Source organism: Capsaspora owczarzaki (assembly GCF_000151315.2).
Source record: "Capsaspora owczarzaki ATCC 30864 unplaced genomic scaffold supercont2.14, whole genome shotgun sequence".
NCBI classification, from domain to species: domain Eukaryota; class Filasterea; order Ministeriida; family Capsasporidae; genus Capsaspora; species Capsaspora owczarzaki.
The window spans coordinates 789142-812140 of NW_011887305.1; the positions used below are offsets into that span (position 1 = coordinate 789142).

At 51.2% G+C, this 22999-nt stretch overlaps 9 protein-coding genes across 9 annotated transcripts; 2 read left to right on the plus strand and 7 right to left on the minus strand.

Annotated features, from left to right (window-relative positions):
• Positions 1 to 70: 70 nt before the first annotated feature.
• CAOG_07716 (hypothetical protein) lies at positions 71 to 2672 on the minus strand. Its single transcript, XM_004343540.2, has 13 exons — positions 2580 to 2672; positions 2419 to 2502; positions 2259 to 2342; positions 2113 to 2196; positions 1951 to 2034; positions 1791 to 1874; positions 1622 to 1705; positions 1455 to 1538; positions 1282 to 1365; positions 1109 to 1192; positions 944 to 1027; positions 778 to 861; positions 71 to 694 (listed from the first exon to the last, which is right to left on the minus strand). The coding sequence occupies exons 1-13, from the start codon at positions 2645 to 2647 to the stop codon at positions 337 to 339; spliced, it is 1350 nt and encodes a 449-aa protein (XP_004343590.2). The 5' UTR covers positions 2648 to 2672; the 3' UTR covers positions 71 to 336.
• Positions 2673 to 3073: 401 nt separating this feature from the next.
• Positions 3074 to 4191, minus strand: CAOG_07717 (hypothetical protein). Its single transcript, XM_004343541.2, has 4 exons — positions 4086 to 4191; positions 3937 to 4020; positions 3777 to 3854; positions 3074 to 3689 (listed from the first exon to the last, which is right to left on the minus strand). Exons 1-4 carry the CDS (start codon positions 4184 to 4186, stop codon positions 3131 to 3133), a joined length of 822 nt encoding a protein of 273 aa, XP_004343591.2. The 5' UTR covers positions 4187 to 4191; the 3' UTR covers positions 3074 to 3130.
• A 1580-nt stretch (positions 4192 to 5771) lies between these two features.
• CAOG_07718 (hypothetical protein) lies at positions 5772 to 8803 on the minus strand (the record flags this gene model as incomplete). Its single annotated transcript, XM_004343542.2, has 8 exons — positions 5772 to 6754; positions 6839 to 6967; positions 7048 to 7232; positions 7353 to 7427; positions 7515 to 7598; positions 7686 to 7769; positions 7844 to 7927; positions 8682 to 8803. 8 exons carry the CDS (start codon positions 8801 to 8803, stop codon positions 5772 to 5774), a joined length of 1746 nt encoding a protein of 581 aa, XP_004343592.2.
• Positions 8804 to 9908: 1105 nt separating this feature from the next.
• CAOG_07719 (hypothetical protein) lies at positions 9909 to 11627 on the plus strand. The gene is made up of 6 exons (XM_004343543.2): positions 9909 to 10255; positions 10375 to 10563; positions 10657 to 10760; positions 10871 to 10962; positions 11143 to 11296; positions 11423 to 11627. The coding sequence occupies exons 1-6, from the start codon at positions 9967 to 9969 to the stop codon at positions 11501 to 11503; spliced, it is 909 nt and encodes a 302-aa protein (XP_004343593.2). The 5' UTR covers positions 9909 to 9966; the 3' UTR covers positions 11504 to 11627.
• Positions 11628 to 11966: 339 nt separating this feature from the next.
• On the plus strand, positions 11967 to 13969 carry CAOG_07720 (hypothetical protein). Its single transcript, XM_004343544.2, has 7 exons — positions 11967 to 12094; positions 12467 to 12540; positions 12662 to 12754; positions 12828 to 13260; positions 13363 to 13508; positions 13611 to 13705; positions 13806 to 13969. The coding sequence occupies exons 1-7, from the start codon at positions 11991 to 11993 to the stop codon at positions 13869 to 13871; spliced, it is 1011 nt and encodes a 336-aa protein (XP_004343594.1). The 5' UTR covers positions 11967 to 11990; the 3' UTR covers positions 13872 to 13969.
• CAOG_07721 (dolichyl-phosphate mannosyltransferase) lies at positions 13963 to 15731 on the minus strand. Its single transcript, XM_004343545.2, has 9 exons — positions 15603 to 15731; positions 15311 to 15410; positions 15172 to 15205; positions 15000 to 15076; positions 14884 to 14909; positions 14681 to 14776; positions 14526 to 14594; positions 14316 to 14430; positions 13963 to 14204 (listed from the first exon to the last, which is right to left on the minus strand). The coding sequence occupies exons 1-9, from the start codon at positions 15710 to 15712 to the stop codon at positions 14100 to 14102; spliced, it is 732 nt and encodes a 243-aa protein (XP_004343595.1). The 5' UTR covers positions 15713 to 15731; the 3' UTR covers positions 13963 to 14099.
• A 171-nt stretch (positions 15732 to 15902) lies between these two features.
• On the minus strand, positions 15903 to 17065 carry CAOG_07722 (hypothetical protein). The gene is made up of 3 exons (XM_004343546.2): positions 16940 to 17065; positions 16563 to 16669; positions 15903 to 16133 (listed from the first exon to the last, which is right to left on the minus strand). Exons 1-3 carry the CDS (start codon positions 17023 to 17025, stop codon positions 16015 to 16017), a joined length of 312 nt encoding a protein of 103 aa, XP_004343596.1. The 5' UTR covers positions 17026 to 17065; the 3' UTR covers positions 15903 to 16014.
• Positions 17066 to 17098: 33 nt separating this feature from the next.
• On the minus strand, positions 17099 to 20793 carry CAOG_07723 (hypothetical protein). The gene is made up of 6 exons (XM_004343547.2): positions 20455 to 20793; positions 19409 to 19954; positions 19009 to 19315; positions 18367 to 18897; positions 17780 to 18247; positions 17099 to 17665 (listed from the first exon to the last, which is right to left on the minus strand). The coding sequence occupies exons 1-6, from the start codon at positions 20718 to 20720 to the stop codon at positions 17285 to 17287; spliced, it is 2499 nt and encodes an 832-aa protein (XP_004343597.2). The 5' UTR covers positions 20721 to 20793; the 3' UTR covers positions 17099 to 17284.
• A 917-nt stretch (positions 20794 to 21710) lies between these two features.
• Positions 21711 to 22989, minus strand: CAOG_07724 (ribosomal protein S15 isoform). The gene is made up of 3 exons (XM_004343548.2): positions 22973 to 22989; positions 22383 to 22526; positions 21711 to 22222 (listed from the first exon to the last, which is right to left on the minus strand). The coding sequence occupies exons 2-3, from the start codon at positions 22513 to 22515 to the stop codon at positions 21963 to 21965; spliced, it is 393 nt and encodes a 130-aa protein (XP_004343598.1). The 5' UTR covers positions 22516 to 22526; positions 22973 to 22989; the 3' UTR covers positions 21711 to 21962.
• Positions 22990 to 22999: the final 10 nt, after the last annotated feature.

A 22999-nucleotide genomic window follows, 5' to 3' on the forward strand; every position in this document is an offset into this window, starting at 1 on the left:
GCTGTTTGCATTTCAACCTCTTCTTTCGAGGCTCTTTCGTCGTTGAGAGTCAACCTTGCCCGAGCACTATACGGAACATTCCATCGATTCGAACAAGTAGGCGGTTTGCACCCAAACATTCCGATAACTGTCGTTAGACAAATCCAACATAAAGCGATTCAAACAACTCATCTCGAGAAGACTTGCTGGTTCGAACTTGAACTTGCCAACCCGCGCGCATTTGTCGGATGATAGGATCATTGGCTGGCAGGATTGTCACAAGGTCGAGGTTCGAATCGACAACAGTCGATTTCTCCGAGCACTCGTATCGAAGAGCACCTTGCTCATCTCGAACAATCAAATCAAAACACAGTCACCGGTGTTGTCAGGACGCTTGCGCCAGTCGCGAAGCACTTGAATTGCTTTTATACGGATTGAATTCCCATTGACGCATTGAGGCAGTGTGACTTTCAGAATAAGATACGCGGGGAACTCATCATCAAACTCCGATCGCTTGCTTTGCTGCACGCCTTGCCAGTAGTGCGCTTCGTCCATAATGAGCTCGGCAATCTCGTTTGGTAGTGCTGGTAGAGATGTGGGTTGATCCTCCAGCGCCAGTCCGCTGCTTAGCAAGTGAAACACGTTGTGAAGATCTTCAGCAGTTGCCAATCGTGGAAGCAAGGAGAATGCAAGAGGGTTGATCTGGCCATCGATCCTGCGCACGAACAAGCAGAGAGAATGAGTACTCCGTAGCGACTCCTCTGGTTGGAGCACAAATCGTTCGGACAAACAACATACCAAAAATTAGACAGAGTTCGGTTGACTTGACACATTTCATCAAACGCTTGAAGACCAACATTGCCAATGCAATTGTATCGTAGACTATCGCTAAAAGGGTGAGCAAGGTATGTCTGACCCTGGCTCAACGAGTGAGACGAGCAAAGCAAAGCGCACAGCAACTTACTCGAGCTCAGTCACCGTCGTGTTCACTTTGAGTGCTTCAGCGATTGCGTGCACTCCAATGTCACCGATCTGATTGCCACTCAAACTGTCCCATTCCCCTCCATCGGTGAGCACTCCTAATACCTTCTACTTGATCACACGCACCGGTCAACGTGAGATTGCTTACAATAGCTCATTCACCATCGTGTTCAGCTTGAGTGCTTCAGCAATCGCCTGTGCTCCAACATCGCCAATCTGATTCATATGCAAACTGTCCATCTCCTCCATGAATGAGCACGCTGAACTGCCTTCTGTTGAAGTCACGCATTCACATGTATCAGTCAAAAGAAGCTGCCTTACTACAACTGAGTCAGTGTCGTGTTCACTCTGAGTGCTTCAGCAATCGCTCGCGCCCCAGCATCGCCAATCTGATTCTCATGCAGACTGTCCATCTCCTCCATGAATGAGCACGCTGAACTGCCTTCTGTTGAAGTCACGCATTCACATGTATCAGTCAAAAGAAGCTGCCTTACTAGAGCGTCGTCACCGTCTTGTTCACTCTGAGTGCTTCAGCAATCGCGTGCGCTCCAGCATCGCCAATCTGACAGGCACACAGTCTGTTCATCCCATCAGTGAGCACTCCGAATACCTTCTACTTGACCACCCACTCATAAGCACCAGTAGATGCGAAATGCCTGACTTGAGGCAAGACAGCGTCTTGTTCACTTTGAGTGCTTCAGCAATCGCGTGCGCTCCAGCATCGCCAATCTGACTGTCACTCAGTCTGTTCATCCCCTCCATCAGTGAGCACTCTGAATACGCCACGCTGGATCACATTCACATGCGACAGTCAAAGTGAGGCGACTGACCCGAGCTTAGTCACCGTTGCATTCTCTTTGAGAGCCTCAAAAATCGCCTGTACACCAGCATCGCCAATCTGACTCTCCCACAAACTATACGTCCCATTCATCAGAGAGCGCTCGTCTGAATCACCCACTCTCATGCACCGACAAGAGTGAGATGCCTCACTCAAGAGAAGTCAGCGTCGTGTTCGCTTTGAGTGCTTCAGCAATCGCTCGCGCTCCAGCCTTGCCAATCTGATTACAGCCCAAACTATCCGTCCCCTCCATCAGTGAGCACTCTTCTGAATCACCCACTCAAATGCATTAGTCAAAGTGCGATATGCCTTACTCGAGGCGCCTCAGCGCCGTGTTCACTTCAAGTGCCTCAGCAATCGCTTGTGCACCAGCATCGCCAATCTGATTCGTATGCAGACTGTCCGTCCTTTGTCGTCACTACACTGCTGAATTATCCACTCAACAGCACAGATGCCATACTGGAGCTCCTTCAGTGTCCTGTTCACTTTCAGTGCCTCTGCAATCGCCTGCGCACCAACATGACCAATCTGAGTCGCCCACAGACTGTCCATCCCTTCCATCGGTGAGCACTCTTCTGAATCGCCCAATCACATGCAACAGTCAAAGTGAGGTGCCTTACATGAGCCAGGTCACCGTCTTGTTCACTTTGAGCGCCTCAGCAATCGCCTTCGCTTCGTCATCACCAGTCTGATGATCACCCAGACTGTTCCCCTCCATTTTCGTCAGCACACACTCGCGCTGTCAACACTGTGTTCCAATCAACTCGGGCTTTTATCTTACATGAGGTTTCCACTCGCATTCTTGACTTTGTCGTACAACTCGCGCTGTCTTTCAGTCATGCTTTGCATCTCCTCAAAACAGCTTAACAAACAAGGACTGACACTTCCCAAAAACAGACTCAAATGCCAAACCTTTTTGAACGGGAGTTTATTTGAATACAATTCAGACAAACCTGCCAAACCGACTCCATTTCTTGTTATGGGTTGATGTGTATCTGTATTTGGAGTGTGCTCACTGGTCGCTTTGTATTAGTGAAGTCTCTTCTTTCCTTATTATTCCTCTCATCATCAACCTATAACTCGTATCTTCGTGGAACGATCTCTGATCATAACATTTCTTAGCCTTGATTCTTTCCAGATTCGTGCTCCGGATTCATGTTCGTAGTGAGCAACGACAGCGAGAGTAATGGACATGCATTGATTGTTAGACATATCCAACATAAAGCGATTCTGATCATAACATTTCTTAGCCTTGATTCTTTCCAGATTCGTGCTCCGGATTCATGTTCGTAGTGAGCAACGGCAGCGAGAGTAATGGACATGCATTGATTGTTAGACATATCCAACATAAAGGGATTCAAGCAGCACGTCTTGGGCGGACTTGCTGGATCGTACTTGAACGTGCCAACCCTCGCGCATGTGTTCGATGATGGGAGTACTCGATGGCAATATCGTCGCGCGCGCAATGTTCGAATCGACAACATTCGGGTTTGCCGCACATTCGTATCGAACTGCACCGTTCTCATCTCGAACAATCAAATCGAAAACGCCGTCATCGATGCTGTCGCGACGTTCCTTCTTGTTACGAAGCACTTGAATGGCCTTCACACGGATCGAGCAGCCATTGATACTCTGAGGCAACGTGACTTTCAGAATACAATCGGGGAGAGTGCCATCAAACAGTGCTCGCTTAGCGTGCTTCACGCCTTGCCAGTAATGTGCTTCGTCCATAATGAAGTGGACAATCTCGGATGTCAGTGCTGGAAGTGATGCGGACTGATTGTCTAGCTCTGGCCCGCAGGTTAGTAAGCGAAACACGTCTTGAATGTCGTCAGCACTTGCTAATCGTGGAAATAAAGAGAACACACGAGGGTTGATCTGGTTGTCGATGCTGCGCAACGAACGGGCAAGATGGAATGAGCCGTCAGCAGGGGCCAATCCATTGGTTGACCGATGGCTCTCACTTGCAAGGACTTACTCAATTTTTGGACGGGTGGCTTTGCGAGTCTCACCAATCACTTGAACAGTAACATTGCCAATGCAATTATATTGTAGGCTACCGCTCAACGGGGGTGAGTTAGGTGACAGCATAGCAAAGTACACCGACCTCTGCTCAATGTCCTGTACGAGCAACTTACTCGAGCCAAGTCAGCTTCTTGTTCACTCTGAGTGCCTCGGCAACTGCCTGCGCTCCAGCATCGCCAATCTGATTCGCACGCAAGCTGTCCATCCCTCGTTCAGTTAGAACTATTTCGGACATGCACCCGTCAAAATTCTGACGCCTTACGAGAGCCACGTCAACGTCGTGTTCACTTTGAGTGCCTGGGCCATCGCCTGCGCTCCAGCATCACCAAACTCGTTCTGATATAAACTGTCCATCCCCTCCATCGGTAGGTGAGCCAATTTGAACGGCCCATGTTGGATCAACCATTCACAAGCATCAAGCATCAGTCAACATCATCAAATGCCTTACTAGAGCCCAGTCAGCCTCGTGTTGCCGTTGAGCCCCTCCGCAATCGCCTGCGCCCCGGCATCGCCAATCTGATTCTCCACCAGACTGTCCATACCCATCAGTGAGTCTTCTGAATGCCCTCGTCGAATTCCACCCATTCAAAAAGGCAGCAGTCAACGTGAGATGACTCACTAAAGATGAATCAGCGCCGTGCTCGCTTGGAGTGCCTCTGCAATTGCCGTCGCACCAGCATCGCCGATTCGATTCTTGCCCAAACTGTGCGTTCCCCCCTCCATCAGTCGTGAGTCCTCTGCATGCCCGATGAAAATCACTCACGCACAAGCACAATTGACTTACTGGAGTCCAGCCAGCGTCGTGTTCGCTTTGAGAGTGTCAGCAATCGCCTGCGCTCCAACATTGCCAATCTGATTTGCAGCCAAACTGTCAATTCCTTCCACCAGTGAGCACTCGTTCGGCCCCTTTTGCTGAAATTGCCCACTCACACGCATCAGCCAACAGTGTGAAAATGCCCTTACTTGAGGGTCGCCACCGTCGTGTTGACTTTGAGTGCCTCAGCAATCGCGTTCAGCCCCGCATCGCCAATCTGATTGCTGCCCAAGCTGTTCCACACACACATTGCCTCCGTCAGTGAGCCACTCGGACCATCCTCAACTGGAACCACCTGCTCTCATGCATCAAGGAAACGCGGAATTGTCTTACTAGAGCGTCGTCACCGTCCTGTTCACCTTGAGTGCCTCGGCAATCGCCTGCGCTCCAGCATCGTCAATCTGTCGGTGCTCCAGCCTGTCGTCCAACTCGTCAGCGCCCTGTCACACTGGTTTTCGCAACTAAACTTTGGTGCTCTCTTACGATAGAAATCCACTCGCATTCTGGATGTTGTCGTACAACTCGCGCTGTCTGTTCTGGATGTTGTCGTACAACTCGCGCTGTCTGTCAGTCATGCACTCATACGACTGCATTTTGAAGACTGGCTGCTCTCGCCCCGAAAAGTAAAGTCCTGGTAGGCGCGTATTCGACCCGGTTGGAATATTGAAAATCGTGGCCATACAGTACTTGGTCTTTGCCTTGGAACTCCAGAGAGCAATGACGAGCGCAAGTTGCTTAGAGTCAAAATCATCGGATCGAGAATTGTATCGTGTTGATATTCATTGCCGGCAAGAGTGTGGAAACGTGGAATGAATATGGAGATCAAAAAGGCGTTCAATTTTCCAAGTTCGACAAGGAGTATTTTATCGAAATCAGCGAACAACAACACAACAAGCTAATCTAGCACTCTCACGACCACCGAATCACATTGGGTGCAGCTATGATTCGTGTTTGAGCTTGACGCAAGTATGTCAACCTCAATAGAATCTCATCAGTACCGAGTTTGCTCAAAGAACAAAATCGCAACGCAACGATCATGCAGAAGGTTGGTGGCACGGACGTTTATGGCCGCAGTCTGCTGGCCATCTGGCCTCAAATCGATCGCGAGAGCGTCATCAAGAGAGAGGGCTTGATTCAACTGCTGCCCGCTGCACTGTAGGGACCGGACACGAAGTCGGCCCTCTGCGCAATCTCCTGACAATCCTCAGCCGAAGCATCGTGGTGGTAGTACTGCCGCAGTAGGCGCTCATGTAGACGCGACGAGAGAATAAGCCGCTCCCATTCGATATTATCTGGCGACCACGAGCGTTCGTGGTCGAGCTCATCCTGAAAGAGCTGGAAGATGACGACCGCAGGCGACGAGAGGCCGTTTCCGAGCACATGACGCCTTCTGGCCCAGTCTATGGCTTGTCGCAGGTCGGTTGTGGTGCAGAATGCGCCTTCGCGGCTGAAATCTTGGTGAGTGCTCAGTCGCTCGGGGCCGTTGGTGAATATGTAGATGGCATTTTCGTGACTGGTGCCGTGGTACAAGTAGACAGGCAGGCGGTTCTGGTAATTTGGGAGGGTGCTTTGAAACGTACTGAAATAGTCGTTAAGTGGCTGCCTGAGCGCATCTGACCCCCGTTCAATGGCGGCGGCTGGGTAGTTCACATATTGAAGCGGTCGACCATCACGCCTTCCGGTTTGCTGCTGCGACCTCACTCCGCGTGTGTCCGGAGTGTACGGAAAGCGGGCGTCGCTTGGAGGCTCGAGGCATTCTTCTACGTACGTCAAGAGCCAGTCGGCAATTGATCGAACGCCCCACATGTCGCCGCAGCGCTGCCGGTGAGCTTCAAGAAGGTCGGCGACACGCTGGTCGAAGCCAAGAGCGTGCACGCGATCGACCAATGTCGACGTGCTCGTCAAGTCTGCGTGCTCATCCAGGTACTCGACGATTTTCCTAACGAGCTCCAGTGTCGTGCAGCGCTCGAGAAGGCCCAGGCCGTCGTCCGAAGGTAGCGGTACAAGCTCAGCAGCGCGCGGCATGCCGATGGACTCGAGGAGGCGAACCGTGTCAGAGTACAAGTCATGCACCTGGCCTTGGCTAGTTTGCGAGACATCTATCGGGTCGTCGATCACTGAAGTATTCAAAATTTTGGTGGGTGGATCGGGGTGAGTGAGCTGATCGTCCAAAACCCGCAACCGATGACACAAAATCCTACCTTGCATTGTAGGTGCACTGGATGATTCATGCAGTCTGACATCAGACACAGCTGCTGGTTGATGAGGATTTGGAAGGGGCGCAGAAGCAGCCGGTGGTTGATGGCGAGCGCTTGGAGTTGACGGGTCCTCTGTTCAAGATCGCGAAATAAAAAAAATCAGAGCGAGATCACAGGACATTCCATCCAGTGCTCACCTCGAGCATCCTGACCTTCCAGGACTTCGTCTCCAGGCATTTGTGAATCAACAGCCGCATCTTTGTCTTGAAGCTGCTGCTCCAGATCCTCGACACGAGGTTGCGACATACGAACTTGCTCATTGGGAGATGAAGAAGCGGAGGATCTTGATGACGGAGCCCGTTGTTGAACAGATAGCGGGATGCCATCGCTTTGAAGACTGTTGGAAGGCCAATTGCGACACAAGGAGAACCCAAGCAAATCGGAAGGTTAGGCTCCAAGGTCAGCACGACATATCTTGTCCGAATTCTCTGCATTTTGCTAAACCAAAGGGACTTACAACACACGACACCTCGTGTTGCCAGTCATTTCGAGAGCCTTCGTCCCTGCACCACCAATCCGACTTATTCTCAGACTGGTCCATGCGGTGCGAGCATGTCATCAAAACAACTCTGTCAGAAACTATCATGTCATCATCGAGCCGTCATGAGAGGAGACATACTCGAGATCGGTCAGTGTCTCGTTGTGCTCGAGTGCTTCAGCAAACGCTTGAGCTCCAGTATCGCCAATCGAATTATTGTTCAGACTGTTTCAAGCGGCAAGAGCATGTCACCAAAATAACTCTGTCAGAAACCATCACATCATCGTCAAGTCGTCGTAAGAGGAGACATACTTGAGAGCAGTTAGCGTTCCGTTGCTCTTGAGTGCTTCGGCAATCGCTTGACCTCCGTCAAAGCCAATCTGATTCGCACTCAGACTGTTTCACGCGGTAAGAGCATGTCTAAACTACCATATCATTGGCAAGCAGTCGTCAGCGTTTGAGGATCATACTCGATACTGGTCAGTGTTCTGTTGCTCTTGAGTGCTTCAGCGATCACTTTAGCCCCGGCATCATCAATACGATGGCCGGAAAGACTGTTGTGCGCACAACACGAATGTTAGGTCATTTTCGTTCAAAATACAAACTTTGGTTTCCTGACCTGAGCTCTCCGGTCGCTTGCTTCACTGTTTCAAACAACTTGTCTGTCTTGTCTGTCTTGTCTGTCATGGCTTCATATGCCTGCTTTGCTTCTGTGTGAAGCAAATCAGTTTCAGTGAGATGAAAGTCGTTTGACTGCCGAGTTTTCTGCGATTCTTCCACCGCCATCTCGTTCCCGAATGCCCACTGATCTCTCGTCCGTCATCGGTATTAGGGATGTTCATCGATGGTATGAAATGCCAGGACAGGAGACACCAGAGAAAGTACAATGAAAGAGTTGCGCCGTTGCTTGCGACTGGCATCGCCTCCCTAAACCCGGGCCTCTCAGGTCCTGCTCTTCACAATCTGTCACAAAACGACAATATATTTTGGATTATCACACAGGAAGGACGGATTTTGTTGAGATGGGATGATGATGTGGCGTTGCACAATCGTACTAGAATTGGCACAAATTTAGACTGCTGAGAGCAAAATTCGAATTGAACGCTCATGCATTGGATGTGACGAGACAGCTCTTTCGGTTTGTCTGTGCGCCGGAGACACCTTCCTCTATTGTCGGGAAACTATGAAAATAAAGGACGGTGTCTGCGAAGCTCAGAACGGTCGGAGTTGGATTGAATGCTTGATTCTTTACTGTATTCAATGATCTAATCAATGAAAGGTACACTGCAGCCATCCTGTAAAACTCACAGGCACTCAAACATGTCGCTGTGTTGGAACCAGTCAATCGCGGCTTTGATCATTGCTGGCTCCGTGAGGTTGAACTCGAGCCAGAATTCATCGAGATTGTACAGGTTCGACCAGCTCTTCATTCATGTTTCCATTGCGTACCGCCTCCATTTCAATATTTCAATATGTCTCATCATTGCTCCTTTTTTTGGATTTGTGTTTTGGCACTTTTCGCCAGCGCTCAGAAAGCCGATCAACAATGACTTTGTGCAACCTTGCAACCAGCGCCGCTGCTCGCCTCGCCACGCGTGCTGCCTTCCTCACAGTGCGTCCGACACCTGCGCGCACTATGGCCACGGCAGTCATCACCGCGCGGTCGAGCGTGTTGGCCGCGTCGGCGTCGTCGTCGTCTACGGTGTCATCGAGCACTTGTCTGTCTTGTCTGTCATGGCTTCATATGCCTGCTTTGCTTCGGTGTGAAGTAAATCAGATTCAGTGAGATGAAAGTCGTTTGACTGCCGAGTTTTCTGCGATTCTTCCACCGCCATCTCGTTCCCGAATGCCCACTGATCTCTCGTCCGTCATCGGTATTAGGGATGTTCATCGATGGTATGAAATGCCAGGACAGGAGACACCAGAGAAAGTACAATGAAAGAGTTGCGCCGTTGCTTGCGACTGGCATCGCCTCCCTAAACCCGGGCCTCTCAAGTCCTGCTCTTCACAATCTGTCACAAAACAACAATATATTTTGGATGATCACACAGGGAGGACGGATTTTGTTGAGATGGGATGATGATGTGGCGTTGCACAATCGTACTAGAATTGGCACAAATTTAGACTGCTGAGAGCAAAATTCGAATTGAACGCTCATGCATTGGATTTGACGAGACAGCTCTTCCGGTTTGTCTGTGCGCCGGAGACACGTTCGTCTATTGTCAGGAAACTATGAAAATAAAGGTCGGTGTCTGCGAAGCTCAGAACGGTCGGAGTTGGATTGAATGCTTGATTCTTTACTGTATTCAATGATCTAATCAATGAAAGGTACACTGCAGCCATCCTGTAAAACTCACAGGCACTCAAACATGTCGCTGTTGGAACCAGTCAATCGCGGCTTTGATCAGTGTTGGCTCCGTGAGGTTGAACTCGAGCCAGAATTCATCGAGATTGTAGAGGTTCGACCAGCTCTTCATTCATGTTTCCATTGCGTACCGCCTCCATTTCAATATTTCAATATGTCTCATCATTGCTCCTTTTTTTGGATTTGTGTTTTGGCACTTTTCGCCAGCGCTCAGAAAGCCGATCAACAATGACTTTGTGCAACCTTGCAACCAGCGCCGCTGCTCGCCTCGCCACGCGTGCTGCCTTCCTCACAGTGCGTCCGACACCTGCGCGCACTATGGCCACGGCAGTCATCACCGCGCGGTCGAGCGTGTTGGCCGCGTCGGCGTCGTCGTCGTCTACGGTGTCATCGAGCACATGGACTGTTTCGTCTCGTGCTGCGATCGCGCTCCCAGCCAGTGCCCAGGCGGCTGGCATGCTGTCAAACAGGGCATCCGCAACCCACGTCCGATGCTACGCGCGTGGTCGGGACAAGCGTACGTTCTGCCCGTTGTTTGCATTTCGGAGAGAGACTTGTTTCGGTCGTAAATCATTCACCAAATCTTGGCAAATCTTAACTGGTGAACGATCGATTGTTGGACGACATACGATGCAGCTGAGAAGGGCAAAGGCAACAAGAACAAGGACGACGACGAAGAAGATGCCGAAATGGACGAGGACTCCCCGAAAGGCGATGCCAAGCCGGCAATGCCGCAGCTGGACGAGGTCCGGACGCGTCTCTCCACCACGGCCAAGTTTCTGACTACTGCGCTGGCCAAGCTGCGAACTGGGCGCGCCACTCCAGGTGCGTTCTCAGCTTTGGAATGGCTCGGTTTTGGTTTTGGAGTTGATTTGTGTTGTTTTTTGGGTCTGACTCGCGAGTTTTCGTTGGATGTAGCCATGCTGGACAGCGTGAAGGTGCGCGGCCGACCACTGAACGAGCACGGCATGGTTTCCGTGAAGGATGCAAGCACGCTGGTGATTAGCGTGAACGATGAGACGGTAAAGCTGGATTTCTGCGCCGCAATCGATTGTTTGCGAGCTGGGTTCTGTTCTTGGCACCTAACGTCTACCTATTGCTGCTGCGCTGCTTGGTTTGACGCCTGTCCCAGGTTCTCGACGATATCGAGCGCGCCATCCGTGAGGCAGACCTGAACATCAACCCAGTTCGCGATGGCAAGTTTGTCAAGTGTGTCATTCCAAAGTACGTCGTCGCAGCAGCGGTTTGTTGCTTACTCTGCAAGCACCTACCATTCGTGGCTACGCATGGTTTTTTTTAAGCTGTGGTGCTGTTGCAATGGATTGAGTTTGAGCTGCGCAGCGCCGAGATTCCATCCTTTCTTGCTCACAAACTCGCCAACCTGCTTCTTCGTTGCTGTTGTAGAATGACGCAAGAGTTCCGAGAAAAGCTCACCAAGATGGCTCGCGAGCAGGGTGAAGAGTACAAGATTCGTCTGCGCCGTGTCCGCGCCAAAGCCATCACGGACGCCAAGAAGTCTGGCGTTTCCACGAGCGAGGTTTTCCGCTTTGAAAAAGACGTACGTTTTTGTCCCCATTTGTTTTTGCATTCGTTGCAGTGCTGCCATCATGTAGTTTTAGTGTTGCGTGGTACGAATTCTTACCACACAACGCGCGCTTTTTGATTTCTTTATTTATTGGTGCAGGTTGGCAAGGCGTTCGACGACCAGAGCAAGCAGATCGACACGACTGTTTCAGCCAAGATCAAGGAGATTGCTTCCTCTTGAACCAACCAGCCAGCCAGCCAACCGCACCTCTCCCCTGTTCCATTGTGGCTGTGATATCAACTGTGTGTCGCATCGTCGATAAACAACAACAAATAACAACAAACGCACATGTGATTGCTGTCAATTCAGCGAAACAGGCCACAGCACCGCGCTCTTTCCATCTCCCCTTCTCATCTCGCTCCAACCCCCCGCCCCGCCGCCTCCTAATCCAAATCCCAATCTCAAAGCTCGTTCAGAGTGACCCATCGGATGACTTAACCCGGCTCTCAATGTTGATCGCATCTCTGAGCTTCTGTTTACCCGTTTCCTCCTCTACCTCGCTTCCCACTCGTTCCCTCTCTAACTCCCCCCCCCGCCTCCCCCGCCTTCCGCTTGCTCTCCCTCTCTCTACAGCTGTAATTTCCATCTCCACTGATATTCGATCTAGTTTTCCCACCACTCCAATCCCCAAAATCAGTCCATTCTTCAGTTCTCCTTTCCCGCCAAAATGGAGTTGTACATTCTGCCGCAGCGTGTCCGCGTCGCGAGCATACCGCGCGGCTCCATCCGCGACTTTGCCCATCCGCTCCTCCGCATTGCATTCTACCCAACGTGAGTTCCGCACTCTTGGCGCTTTGAGAGTCAGTGAGTGAGCGAGGGGGGGGGCGAAAGAGTGAAGTGGTTTGCCGGCTATTTGGCCCATGCTGCAATTGCCGCGGTCGGGCAACGCAGGGTCGTCCAGCCGCGCACTCGCGACCGAGCGACGCGAGATCCGGCAGAACGAAGCACGGTGCGATGGCGACAGAGCGAGGATGGGAGTGACGGAGACAAAAACGGCTTACTGAAGGGGTCATTGCTATCATTGCACAAACCCTCTTGCCGTTACCAGGCCTCAGTGGAACCACTCAAACACGTTGCTGGCAAACCAAAAGCACTCACTCTCAACACCAATGCTGCTTTTTGATGCGCTTGGAATTATGGCAGGAATGACGACTTTTTCTGCATCACTGCGACCAAGGACGAGTACACGCTCATCATCGACGATGCGCAATACAAGAGTAAGGATGCGTTCATCGTGAACATGTATTGCAGTTTTTGAGGCAAGATCGGGTAGTTTTTTCAGTTTGAGGTCAAGCGGGTCGTGGAAACTTACCTCAGTGATGTTTTGTGTGTTGGCAGCTCTCCCGCAAACCGACACTCTCTCCGTCTCAAAGGACACCTGGCGGCTCTTGCAGTTGTGCGAAGGCGACATTGGTCCCGCTGACTGGATTAGTGCGTGTTGATCGTTTGTTGTTTGTCGTGCTTCTCGAATTCTCGAGTAACTAACTCAAATCCAATCTTGCAGACAAGACTGGTATCGTCAAATCCGTCACAAAGCCGCTGGCAGAGGCAAACATTACCATCTTCTACCTGTCGACCTACCAAAACGACTTTATCATGGTGCCGGAGCGCTTGCTGGAGGCCGCTGTCATTGTCTTGTCGAAAAACTACAAGGTGTTTGACGATTCGCACACTGGTGACGATTACGACGAGTTTGGCAACAGTCTCGTCAAGAAGAGCGACACGACAACGGTGGCTTCCGCCGTTCAGAGCGAAGAAGCCGTTCTTCCCGCGGCTGCAGCACCCGAGGCCAAAAAGATCCATCCAGTGATTGTGCACGACAAGCATGTTTACTTGGCATGCGTTCCACGCGATCAACTGTCCAGCGTGGCTCTTACTCTGATTGAGCTCATGCTGTACAGCGAAGAGAAGGACTCGGCGGAGAACGATGATCCAATGTAAAAGTCTCTTGCGAGCAATGTTGGCTTTTGTTCAAAGTTGGAGCGTTTGCTCTCACTTTTTGGGCACTTCTGTTTTCCTGTTGTTCATTGTGTTGGCAGGCGGCACTTTTTCTCGTTCGCCCTGGTCGATAACACCATCTCGCTTGTGTTGGACGAAGAATCGCTCGCGCGGCTACCCTCGACCTGCAACAAGAGTGCCGTTCCTTACCGTGTTATTCAATGTTACGATGGCCCGCTTGGCTTTGGTGAGTATTTTTGTTTTGGAGGAGGGGCGAGGGGCACGAGAGCTTGTTCATTCATTGTAGATTCAAACCGCGAGTCTGACTTTTGTGTTTTCTGGGAGACAGAGGAGAGTGGTATCGTTGCCCAGTTTGCCGAGCCGCTGGCAGATAACGGAGTTCATATTTACTACATGAGCACCTTCTTGACCGATTACACGCTGGTGAGTATTTGTAGAATTTTAAAGTGTTGTGGTTGGATCGTATCATTCAAAGCTTCTCACCCGTCGTCTCCCGACCTACCGAATTGCTTTGATCGTACAGGTCGTGGAAGACGAAATTGAACTGGCCGAGACAACGCTGCGAAAGACAGGGCACCTCAAGGACTGAAATTTTGTGTCCCACAAAAGTCTCTCGTTATGACCTGTTGCGCTGCATGTTTGAATGATCTATGTTCCAAGTTCCGCGTCGTAGAATGAATCTCATTGTTTTGAAAGCGTTGAATTTGTTTTTCGCGGTTGGAGGAGGAGGAAGACCCAATGCATGACATTGCAGCAAAATGCGTTTCAGGTCGAGTTGACAACCACACACACAGTCACGAAACTCATGTTTGTCCAATCAAGTGTTGGCAAACAGGTACATCAAGCCTTCGGCGTATGTGACCACTTCCATGCCACCAAGCTTGGATTCGCCGTAGACGCGATCCACGAAAGAGATTGGCACCTGTAAGGAAATGAAAGGGTTGAGCATCCCAGGACTTGATGCAACACCTTTCAATGGCGTATCAAAACAAAACAAAACAAAACAAAACAAACAAAAAGCGCACACGCCTACCTCGGCAAGAGTAAATCCAAGAAGGCGAGCACGAACAATCATTTCCATTTGGAAGACGTAGCCCTTGGACACGCACTCTTCCATGAGACGAGCGAGAACCTCCTTCTTGTAGAGTCTGAGCAACAGGATGAGATTTGCAAGAAGGTCAGCACAAGCATGAGCGAGTCGGTTTTGACCACTCAAGTACGCGCTTTTTTCGTTTGGGTTTACCGGAAGCTGCCCGTCAAGTCGCTGGCGTTGGGGCGCAGCAGAGTTTGTGCCAGGTAGTTTGCAGTGCGGCTGTGAGAGAGAACGAGGGAGACAAGCTCGGAAGTTAGAGCTGTGAGCGATGTTACAGCAGCGAAAGTTTGAGCGTGAAGATTCACCTGATCAGCTTTCGGCTGACATCCCAACCAAAGGCACCGCCGTCGCCCATGTAGCGGGTGCCCGAGACAATGTCGTAATCCTTCTCACGCTGCTTCCTGCGTACAGAAACACAAAAGGCAGAAACACAAACGAAGCAAAGAAGAAGAGTTTTAGCGAAACATTCGAGGCGGTCGAGATAGCGGTATCTAGCAGGACTACGAACGCGATGAATTGCGGGATGAACTTGGGCTGGACGATTGGCAATGGTAACGACAACAGCCATGTGAGCACTAACTCGTAACGCAGAGCAACGAGAGTTCAGCTGTTTGAAAACCTTACATGGTGGGACATATCGGCGTCCATGATGATGATAAAGTTGCCCGTCGCGTGCTTGATGCCGTGAATGTACGCCGTGCCTACATAAAGTGATCCATCACGATGAGAAATGAGAACCAAAAGCTCTGTCTGAGCAAAACAGAGTTTTTTTTTTCTTCGTTTTTTGATGCAGTACCGAGGCCGAGTTTTCCAGGACGTGGTCGCAGCACCTAATATTGTCCCAATAGCAACACCACCATAGCCAACCATCAATAATCCAAGTATAGAGCCTTCCTATGCAGCGTTGTCAGTATGAGATTTTAGGACGTTTTTACAATGTGATGCTCGCCGTAGAGCGACTGGAGCTGCTTTGCGACCTCGATGGTCTGGTCGGGGCTGTTGTCGTCAATGATGATGATCTCGTAATTGAACTTGCTGCAAAACATCGAAGAAACGCAATGAACAAGCACCAAAGTGAGTGAGTGAGTGAGTGAGTGAGTGAAGTGAAGTGAGTGAGTGAAGTGAGTGAGTGAAGTGAGTGAGTGGATGGGCCCTCCTGATCCCCCCCCCGACTCGCGCCAGGTCAGATGAACGGTTTGTCATTGGGGGTGATGTTGAATACGCAACTGGGCTTCGAAGGCGCGGACGAGCAGCCACACGATCAGCGGCAGATTCTCGCGCTCGTTGTACGTCGGAAGCAGCACAGAGTACTTGTCGGCAGCCGCATTCGTCGCCATTTTGTGTGTGTCGTTACTGTGAAAACAATGACTGAGAATGAGGCAGAGGAAAAAATAAATAAATCATGGAACAGTCACACAAGGGGGATGGGCTGGTTGGATTTGAGCAAAAGTTTCATTCTGAGAAAAGCTTTTCAACGTCAATAACAGCGACATCAACTCCACTTCAACAGCTTGGAAACAACAGGAAGGACACAGAAATGAATGTATTGGGGGAAACGGCACGACGGGCGGAAAGCGCAGCACGCTGCACCGATGGAAGCAAATGTAAAAACAGCACAAAAAGAACATTTGTCCTGGTTTTAGTTTGCCTTGGCTTGAGTGGCCAGCTTCTCGCCGTGTTGGTAGAGTCCTTGGATGGAGTCCAGAACTTGCTGTGAGGTTAGGTTGGAGAGATCGGCTTTTGCCTCTTGTCCGAACGCTGCGATACGACAAGCAAAAACAGAGTACGAAAAAACGGTGAGCGTGAATGTGGAGCCAATGTGAAGCCAGTGAAAGTGGGGAATGCCGATGAAAACCACAGCTTTGTTGTACAAATCGCCCAGTACGAGTGCATCATGCTGACGATGTTCGTGAGTGAGTGAGTGAGTGAACGAAGGGTCGTAACTCGGTTTCGATCGTCCGTGCACGATACCAAACGAATGCCCCACTTGGTGTCACCGAGTCACTCTCGTGCATGACAACTGCACTTTGGGAGCACACCCATCGTGGCAGATCTCATTGTATTGTGCTGGACTTGTATGGCTCGTGCATTGACACTTGCATTGGCACTACAGCTCTGTCTCTCTCTCTCTCTCTCTCTCTCTCTCTCTCTCTCTCCATATCACAATAGCTACAATGCTGCGCTTACCATAGCGAGCGTATACCCTGGGCTCAATGCCAGCAGCCTCGCGGACCAGGATCGGCAGCGTCGGATGCGCCTGCTTGAGCTCGGCGTACTGCTTGGTCACAAAGTCCCTGTCCATCATCCAACCCAAGTCAGTCAGAGTCAAATGAGATAACGTGGAGGAGGGGGTGGGCGCGTGGGAGGGGGGAGGGCAGTGAAGAGAGAGAGAGAGAGAGAGAGAGAGATGAAAGATAAAGAAACCAAAAGTTAGTTAGCAATCGGTATAGTGTTTTGTTTCGGTTTGCTTTATTTTTATCGGTTACTCTTCTGTTCACTAAATTTCGTTTTCATTTGCTTCGCTTTCTGTTGGTTCTTGATTTGCTCTTGTTCGTTTCGCTTACCGTGCGCCTTGCGAGCTGGGCGACGTCTGGCAAAGGTGAATGCGAAGCTCACGAACAACGCGAGGAAGGCTTGCTTTCCAGCTCATCGTAGAATCAAAAATAAAAAGAGACTGAGAATCTCAGAATTAGAATGGAAATTAAACAGAAAACATGTGTTTATGACTTTTCGTCATCATCATCTCGCTTTCAATCTGGGCTTGCAGCTGTATTCCAAGAACGACTACGTTTCCAAAACCGACGTACAACTGGAGTTGCAAAATTGTCTTGGTTTTGGAATTCAGACACACGCCATACTGCGAGTACAACAAACAAAACAAAACACCCTGGAACAAAAGCCAAGCAGGACTAGTAGTAAGGAAGCCAGTTGTCGGTGTGGCGAGGAGCCATGTCGGGAACTTCAGTCATGAGGCGGCTCCAGGTCAGAGGAGAGGTCGCCTCGTACATCCATTGGCCGTACAGCTGCATGCGCTCGGGGAAGGCCCAGCGCAGGCAGTGCACAAAGCGAGCTCGCTGGCCGTGGAAGGGCGCAAACTCCAGGGCAAAGCCAAACATGAACTTGAGCTCGACAGGGGTGTTGAGTGCAAACATGGTGCTCATCATCTGCTTTTGCATCTTGGTCGACACGTGCTTGCGGATGATGGGCGAGAGGTTGATCTCCTCGTTGTCCATGTGGTTGAGGGTCTCAACAGCAAGCTCTTTCATCATGGCAGCGGCAGCTCGGCAGCGCTAACAAGGGCAACATTTACCGCGTCAGTTTCAAAACCTTGTGCAAGCACCTCTTCACCCCTCCCCTCGTCCTCCCCCCGCGCCACCAAAATCCACTCTACACATATCTTTTACCTCGAGCTTGCCGGCGGCATCCAACTCGTCAAAGGCCTTGCGTCCAGCATCGCCAGTGCCGATAACCTGAGCAATGTTCGTAAAGTGCAGCGACTCGTTCGCGTGTTCCTCGCCCTGCGAGAAGGTGATGGTAGGGAACCATTGGCGGAGCATGGGGAAGAGCACCTGGTCCTCGTGTGTCGAGTGGATCTCGTAGATGCGCTGGATGCGCTCAAAGCGGTAGCGGAAGGCGTGGATGTCTTCGTCGGCGGCGGGCTTCTGCGAGCCTTCGTTGTGGATGACCTCGGCATGCTTGAGAATGTCGACAACTGCCTCGCGAATGGCAAAGTGCAGAATCTTGGTGAACGACAGCGGTCCCCACTTGTCCTCGGGAACAAACAGGCGGCGGCGCAGCAGGGATGCAAACGTGTTTGCCAAGACGACAACGGCAGCCGTGTTGACCAAGATGAGGGCGATGGTAGCCATGGCCTAGACAATGTGTTCAAACGGAGCAAGGTGAGCATTGGATGGAGCTATCTCGCAGGAACACAAACAGAGCTGCATCATTGCAGCACACGCCGAGCGCCAACGGGGTATGCACTTCTTACCAGAGTCAGATTGGTGTGGAACTGAGCCCAGTAGACAACAGTGGCCAAAGCAACCGTGTCGAGAGGAAAGACGTACGCCCAGTAGCCAACCTCAAACAGGTTGCGACCATAGTACGAGCTGAAGAAGCACCACGTCAGCACAAAGAAGGTGACCAGCATGTCAAAGAAGAGGAATCGGGCAAACATGTCAAAGGTGCCGCTGAGCTGCAGGTAGGCAACAAAGGCAACCGCGGGCGCGGCGACCCAGATGAACGTCAGAGGACGCATCCTGTCTTCGATCGGCTGGCCAAACATGGCACGCTGCAGCGTCAAGGTGAACAGGGCGATATACATGAGGAAGGCAAAGCTAAACCACAGCCAGCCAGCCTCGCGGTAGTCGGCAGAAAGGGCCGGACCGACAAACGCAGCCACAAGATTGCCGACGGCAGGCATCATCCATGAAGGGTTGACAGTGTACTTTGACTGCGAGCGAGTAATCCAACGGGCCGTGATGACCACCGCCTGGAAGAGCTGCAGCGGGGCGCCAATCCACTTTCAAGGCACCAAAAATGCAAGTTGGTTTGGTCAGTTTTGAGTTTTGAGGGCTGCCACATTCGCACAACCAAGGGAGGAGCACAAGCGGGAAGAAAAAAAACAACGTACAAACAAAACCTTGGCAAAATCCAAGCTGAATCGAGCCACGATGAAGGCATACAAGAGGAGGGTGATGGTCGCGGTGGAAAAGAAGTTGGACTTGATGGGGTGCTTCCATTCCTTGACAATCTTGCGGGGGAACATCATCAGCTTGAGCAGGTACAGGATTGCGAAAATGCCGCCAATGACGCCAGAAAAGACACCAATTCCGCGCCAGAGAGTGGAGTCGGTGTAATTGCCGTTGATGACGCCTTCGTCAATGACAATCACGCCAACCGGAGTGTTGCTTGCCAGCATGAGTCCGTCCACGAGCTGCCTGTTCTCCAGAACGAGGCCACAAGAACATGCAATGCACGGTCAGAGGAAGTCTATCGAACCTGTCATCCCCCAATCAACAAGCGATTCGTACCAAACTGCAGCCAGGCCAGCCAAGCTCATGGGGATGGAAAAGTAGTGAATGTGCATGTGGCAGATGGCATGGAAGTCCTCCCACTTCATCTCGTCGGTCTTTTGCTTGTAGACGTACGGCACGGTGCGGTCCGAGTCCTCGCCCTGCGGGTCGTAGATGACCTTCTCGACGGGGTTGCCCTCTTTCAAGCGGCGATCGGCCTCAATGGCGAATCGGTTTTGCTCGTCCCAGACCTGCTCGCTGTTGGCGTTAATCCGCTTGGGCATGATGCCAAACTGGATGAGCCAGCTAAACATGATGCACCCCAAACAAACGCCAAACAGGCCCTCGAGCGCGGCAGCACCCGTCAGCAGACCAAACAGAATCGCGCCGGCGGTCGGGCTTGGATCAGGAGCAAAGAAGGCAATCACGCCACCAGCCGAGAACATGATGCCGCAGAACACGGCAAACTGCTTGGGCGCAGCAGGGATGGGCTTGGGCGGAAACCAGAGCGCAATCCACTCGGCAACGGCGCCGATCGGCGAGATGCGAGCGCCACCAATGAATCTGGCAATGAGTCATCGCAGTGAGAATACGACTTTTGGAGGGTTTTGTTGCGCTTTTTGTCGGGTGGGAGTTGTTGGGGGTGAAGAAGGTGTGTGACTCAATGAAAAAAACCGAAAACAACAAAAAAAAGCTCACTTTTCGCATTGCGAACGAAGCGTGGAGTCAGAGCAGCTTCTCTCATCTCACTCTGCCCGCTGGGCTGACGTGCCACTTCTTTAGATTGCCCACACACACACACACACACCCACTCATATGCAGGGTGATGCAGGTGACTCGGCTGATCTCACAAGCCCGCTTTCTGATTAATCTGACAGTTCGATTCGCATCTTTTTTGAATTTTTTTTTTTGAATTTTGTTTTTTTTTGGTTTTTGTGTTCTGCCCTCTTTTTGAGTTTGTCGCTCTCGTCAGTCAGCTTGGAAAGATGGGCAGCTAGTACAGCTGACAAAGGGCAAAGGGGCACAGACACAGCGATTGGTCAAGGTTGGGGAGGGGGTGTTACCGGAGGCAAAAGTCGCCGAGAATGCCGCACGCAATCCAGCGCGGCCACATGTTGTCAGGGTTGTAGATGACGGCCGCCCAGATCATGATGGAGAGCCCAGCCACAAGCAGGCCAATCACGCGCGTGGTCACATCGTTGACGTTGTACGGGAACCAGAACAGCGGGCTCAGCCGCTCTTTGGCGCGCATCGGCAGCGCCGGGCGCTTCATATTCGCACGAGCGGTTGACTTGCCGCCCGTCGAACTCATTTCGATTTGCTGTGACATTTTCGAAAAGAGCTGAGAAGAAAAGAAGAGATAATAAAAAAAAAATAAGAGAAGAAGAAGAGGAAAAATGAGGACTGGCAATGTCTTACTGAGATTCATGTTGAAACAGCAAACTAACTGCTGGATTTGGTTTCGAATTGGAGCCAGGTTTGTCAAGCAAGCAAGCCGGTCAGAGTCAGAACGTGTTTGGAAAATGCTGCACCCCGAATGGCAGAGAATGAGCGCAAAGGACTTGAGGGATGTTGCGAGACTGAGCCGGTGGACCTGCATTGAGGGGGGGGGGGAAGCGGTTCTGCGGAAAACATTGCCAAGCGAAAAATGGCCGCGCATGGATGGTGCCATATGAAATCCACCGTGCTCCTCGGGCCCAACTTCATCAACATACTGAAGCTATCGTACTCTCAATGAAACATTGATTAAAAAAAGTGCAATGGTGTTGAGGCGTGCCCGCGCCCAAACGTTTGTGATCAATTTCGCAGATTTGAGGTGTGGCACCTCCCATGGTAACTCGCCGAATTCTTTCAGAAATAAACGTAGATGTTAGGACAAAAGTAGACTTCCATGTCATCCATTGGATTGGTCCAAGTACGTGCTGTTCGTGGAAAAGTTGGACAATGTTGAGCGCTCAAAAAATCAACTCCCAGTCAAGCCTTTGATTTGGCTTCTTGCGGATCTTCCAGGTTCATTATACGTATAATATATACGCAAAGATGGATGGATTGACTTACGCGAGTGTTTTGGATCTAAAATTGGAGCGTTTGGGATGAACGAAACCTTCCGACACACTTGCACCTGAAAATCGTCTCAATCTATCGAAGCCTTCGTGTAACCTGTCAGGCAACAACCTGCTTGCCCACACTGAGGATGCAAAAGCAGCTTGGACAGAGCACTGAATGAATTCTGCTTTGCGGCGCACTTCAATCGAAAAAACCAGCTCGTTGCCCTTTCCACCGCTCCATCTCTCCGCACTTCAAAAATTTCACACTCAAATCATGTAGGGACATCGTATTATTCGAAACAGCAAGTGGTTTGAAGATACCAAAATAAAAACAACACGCCAGAACAGGACAGTTGTGCGCTGAAGCGAAAAAACAGGGATTCCTCTCAATGGAGAAGCTTTGGGGGAATAGGGGGAAAAGGGGGGACAATACGGGAACCGGGATTAGTGACAGTCAGGAAAAGAAGGATTGGACGGGAGCGAGCGCCACCCCTTCAAAACGAGCTGTCGCCCAGACAAGACGCTCAGTAGAAGAAGCCGAGGATCTTGCCACCAGTGTGCTTCCTCTTGGCCTCATCGTGATCCATGATACCGGCCGAGGTGGTCAGAACAATGTAGCCGAATTGGCGCGAGGGGAGCAGCCGGCTGGTCCACTTGTCAAGCTCGGTAAGAGTGACATCGAAGCGGGGGCTGATGACACCGCACTTGTTGATGCGGCCGGTCAGCTCGACGACGATCTTGCCAGAGCGGTGGTCGTCGACGATCTCGAACTCGCCGATGTAGCCTAAGCAGAAAAAAAGCAGGATAAAAATCAAAATGGTGAGACACATGCGCGATCAAACAAGAAAAAAAAAAACCTCTACAACACAAAGTCTTCTTTGGCTGGTGGCGCGCTCGCTCGAACAACAAGGACAAGAGAGCCAGAGGACTGCGAAATGACTCACCGTGCTTCATCATGACGGTGAGGAACTTGACAATGACCTTCGAGGCGGGGCGGAGGAGAACCTGTCGCTTGCCCTTGGCCTCAGCGTTGCGAATGCTGACGAGCGCGTCGCTCAAGACACTGGTGCGAACCATTTGTTAAGCTGCTGGAGTTGCAATCGACACAGGAGCAGGGGGCGGGAGAACGGTGAGAACAGGGCAGCAAGCATCGAAAGGACGAGAAAAAAAAGAAAGGGAACAAAGAAAAAAAAAAAAAAAAAAGTCCACAATCTCTCGCCCTAGCCGTCCTCCGTTCGTCAGGCGGCCGGGCAAGACCCTCTGCAGGGAGCAACGGGTCGCACTGATCGACACACACGGTAATCCGGGGTCGCCGGGATGCAGGCGTTCGCTGTACGGCGACACGAGCTGCCAAAATCAACCGTGTAGTTGGATTGACCCCAGCAATCTCCCTCCCGCCAACTTTGCCGGCCCCGTTCTCGCGCTCTTCGCATTGCACCACCCCGTTCCTACGGCTGAATCGCATGTAACACAACAGTCTGCATCGGATGGAGCAAGCGGATGGGTCGGCGGTCGGCAGGGCTGTTGTACGCACCGAAGGAAGAGAGGACGCTCTGACTGG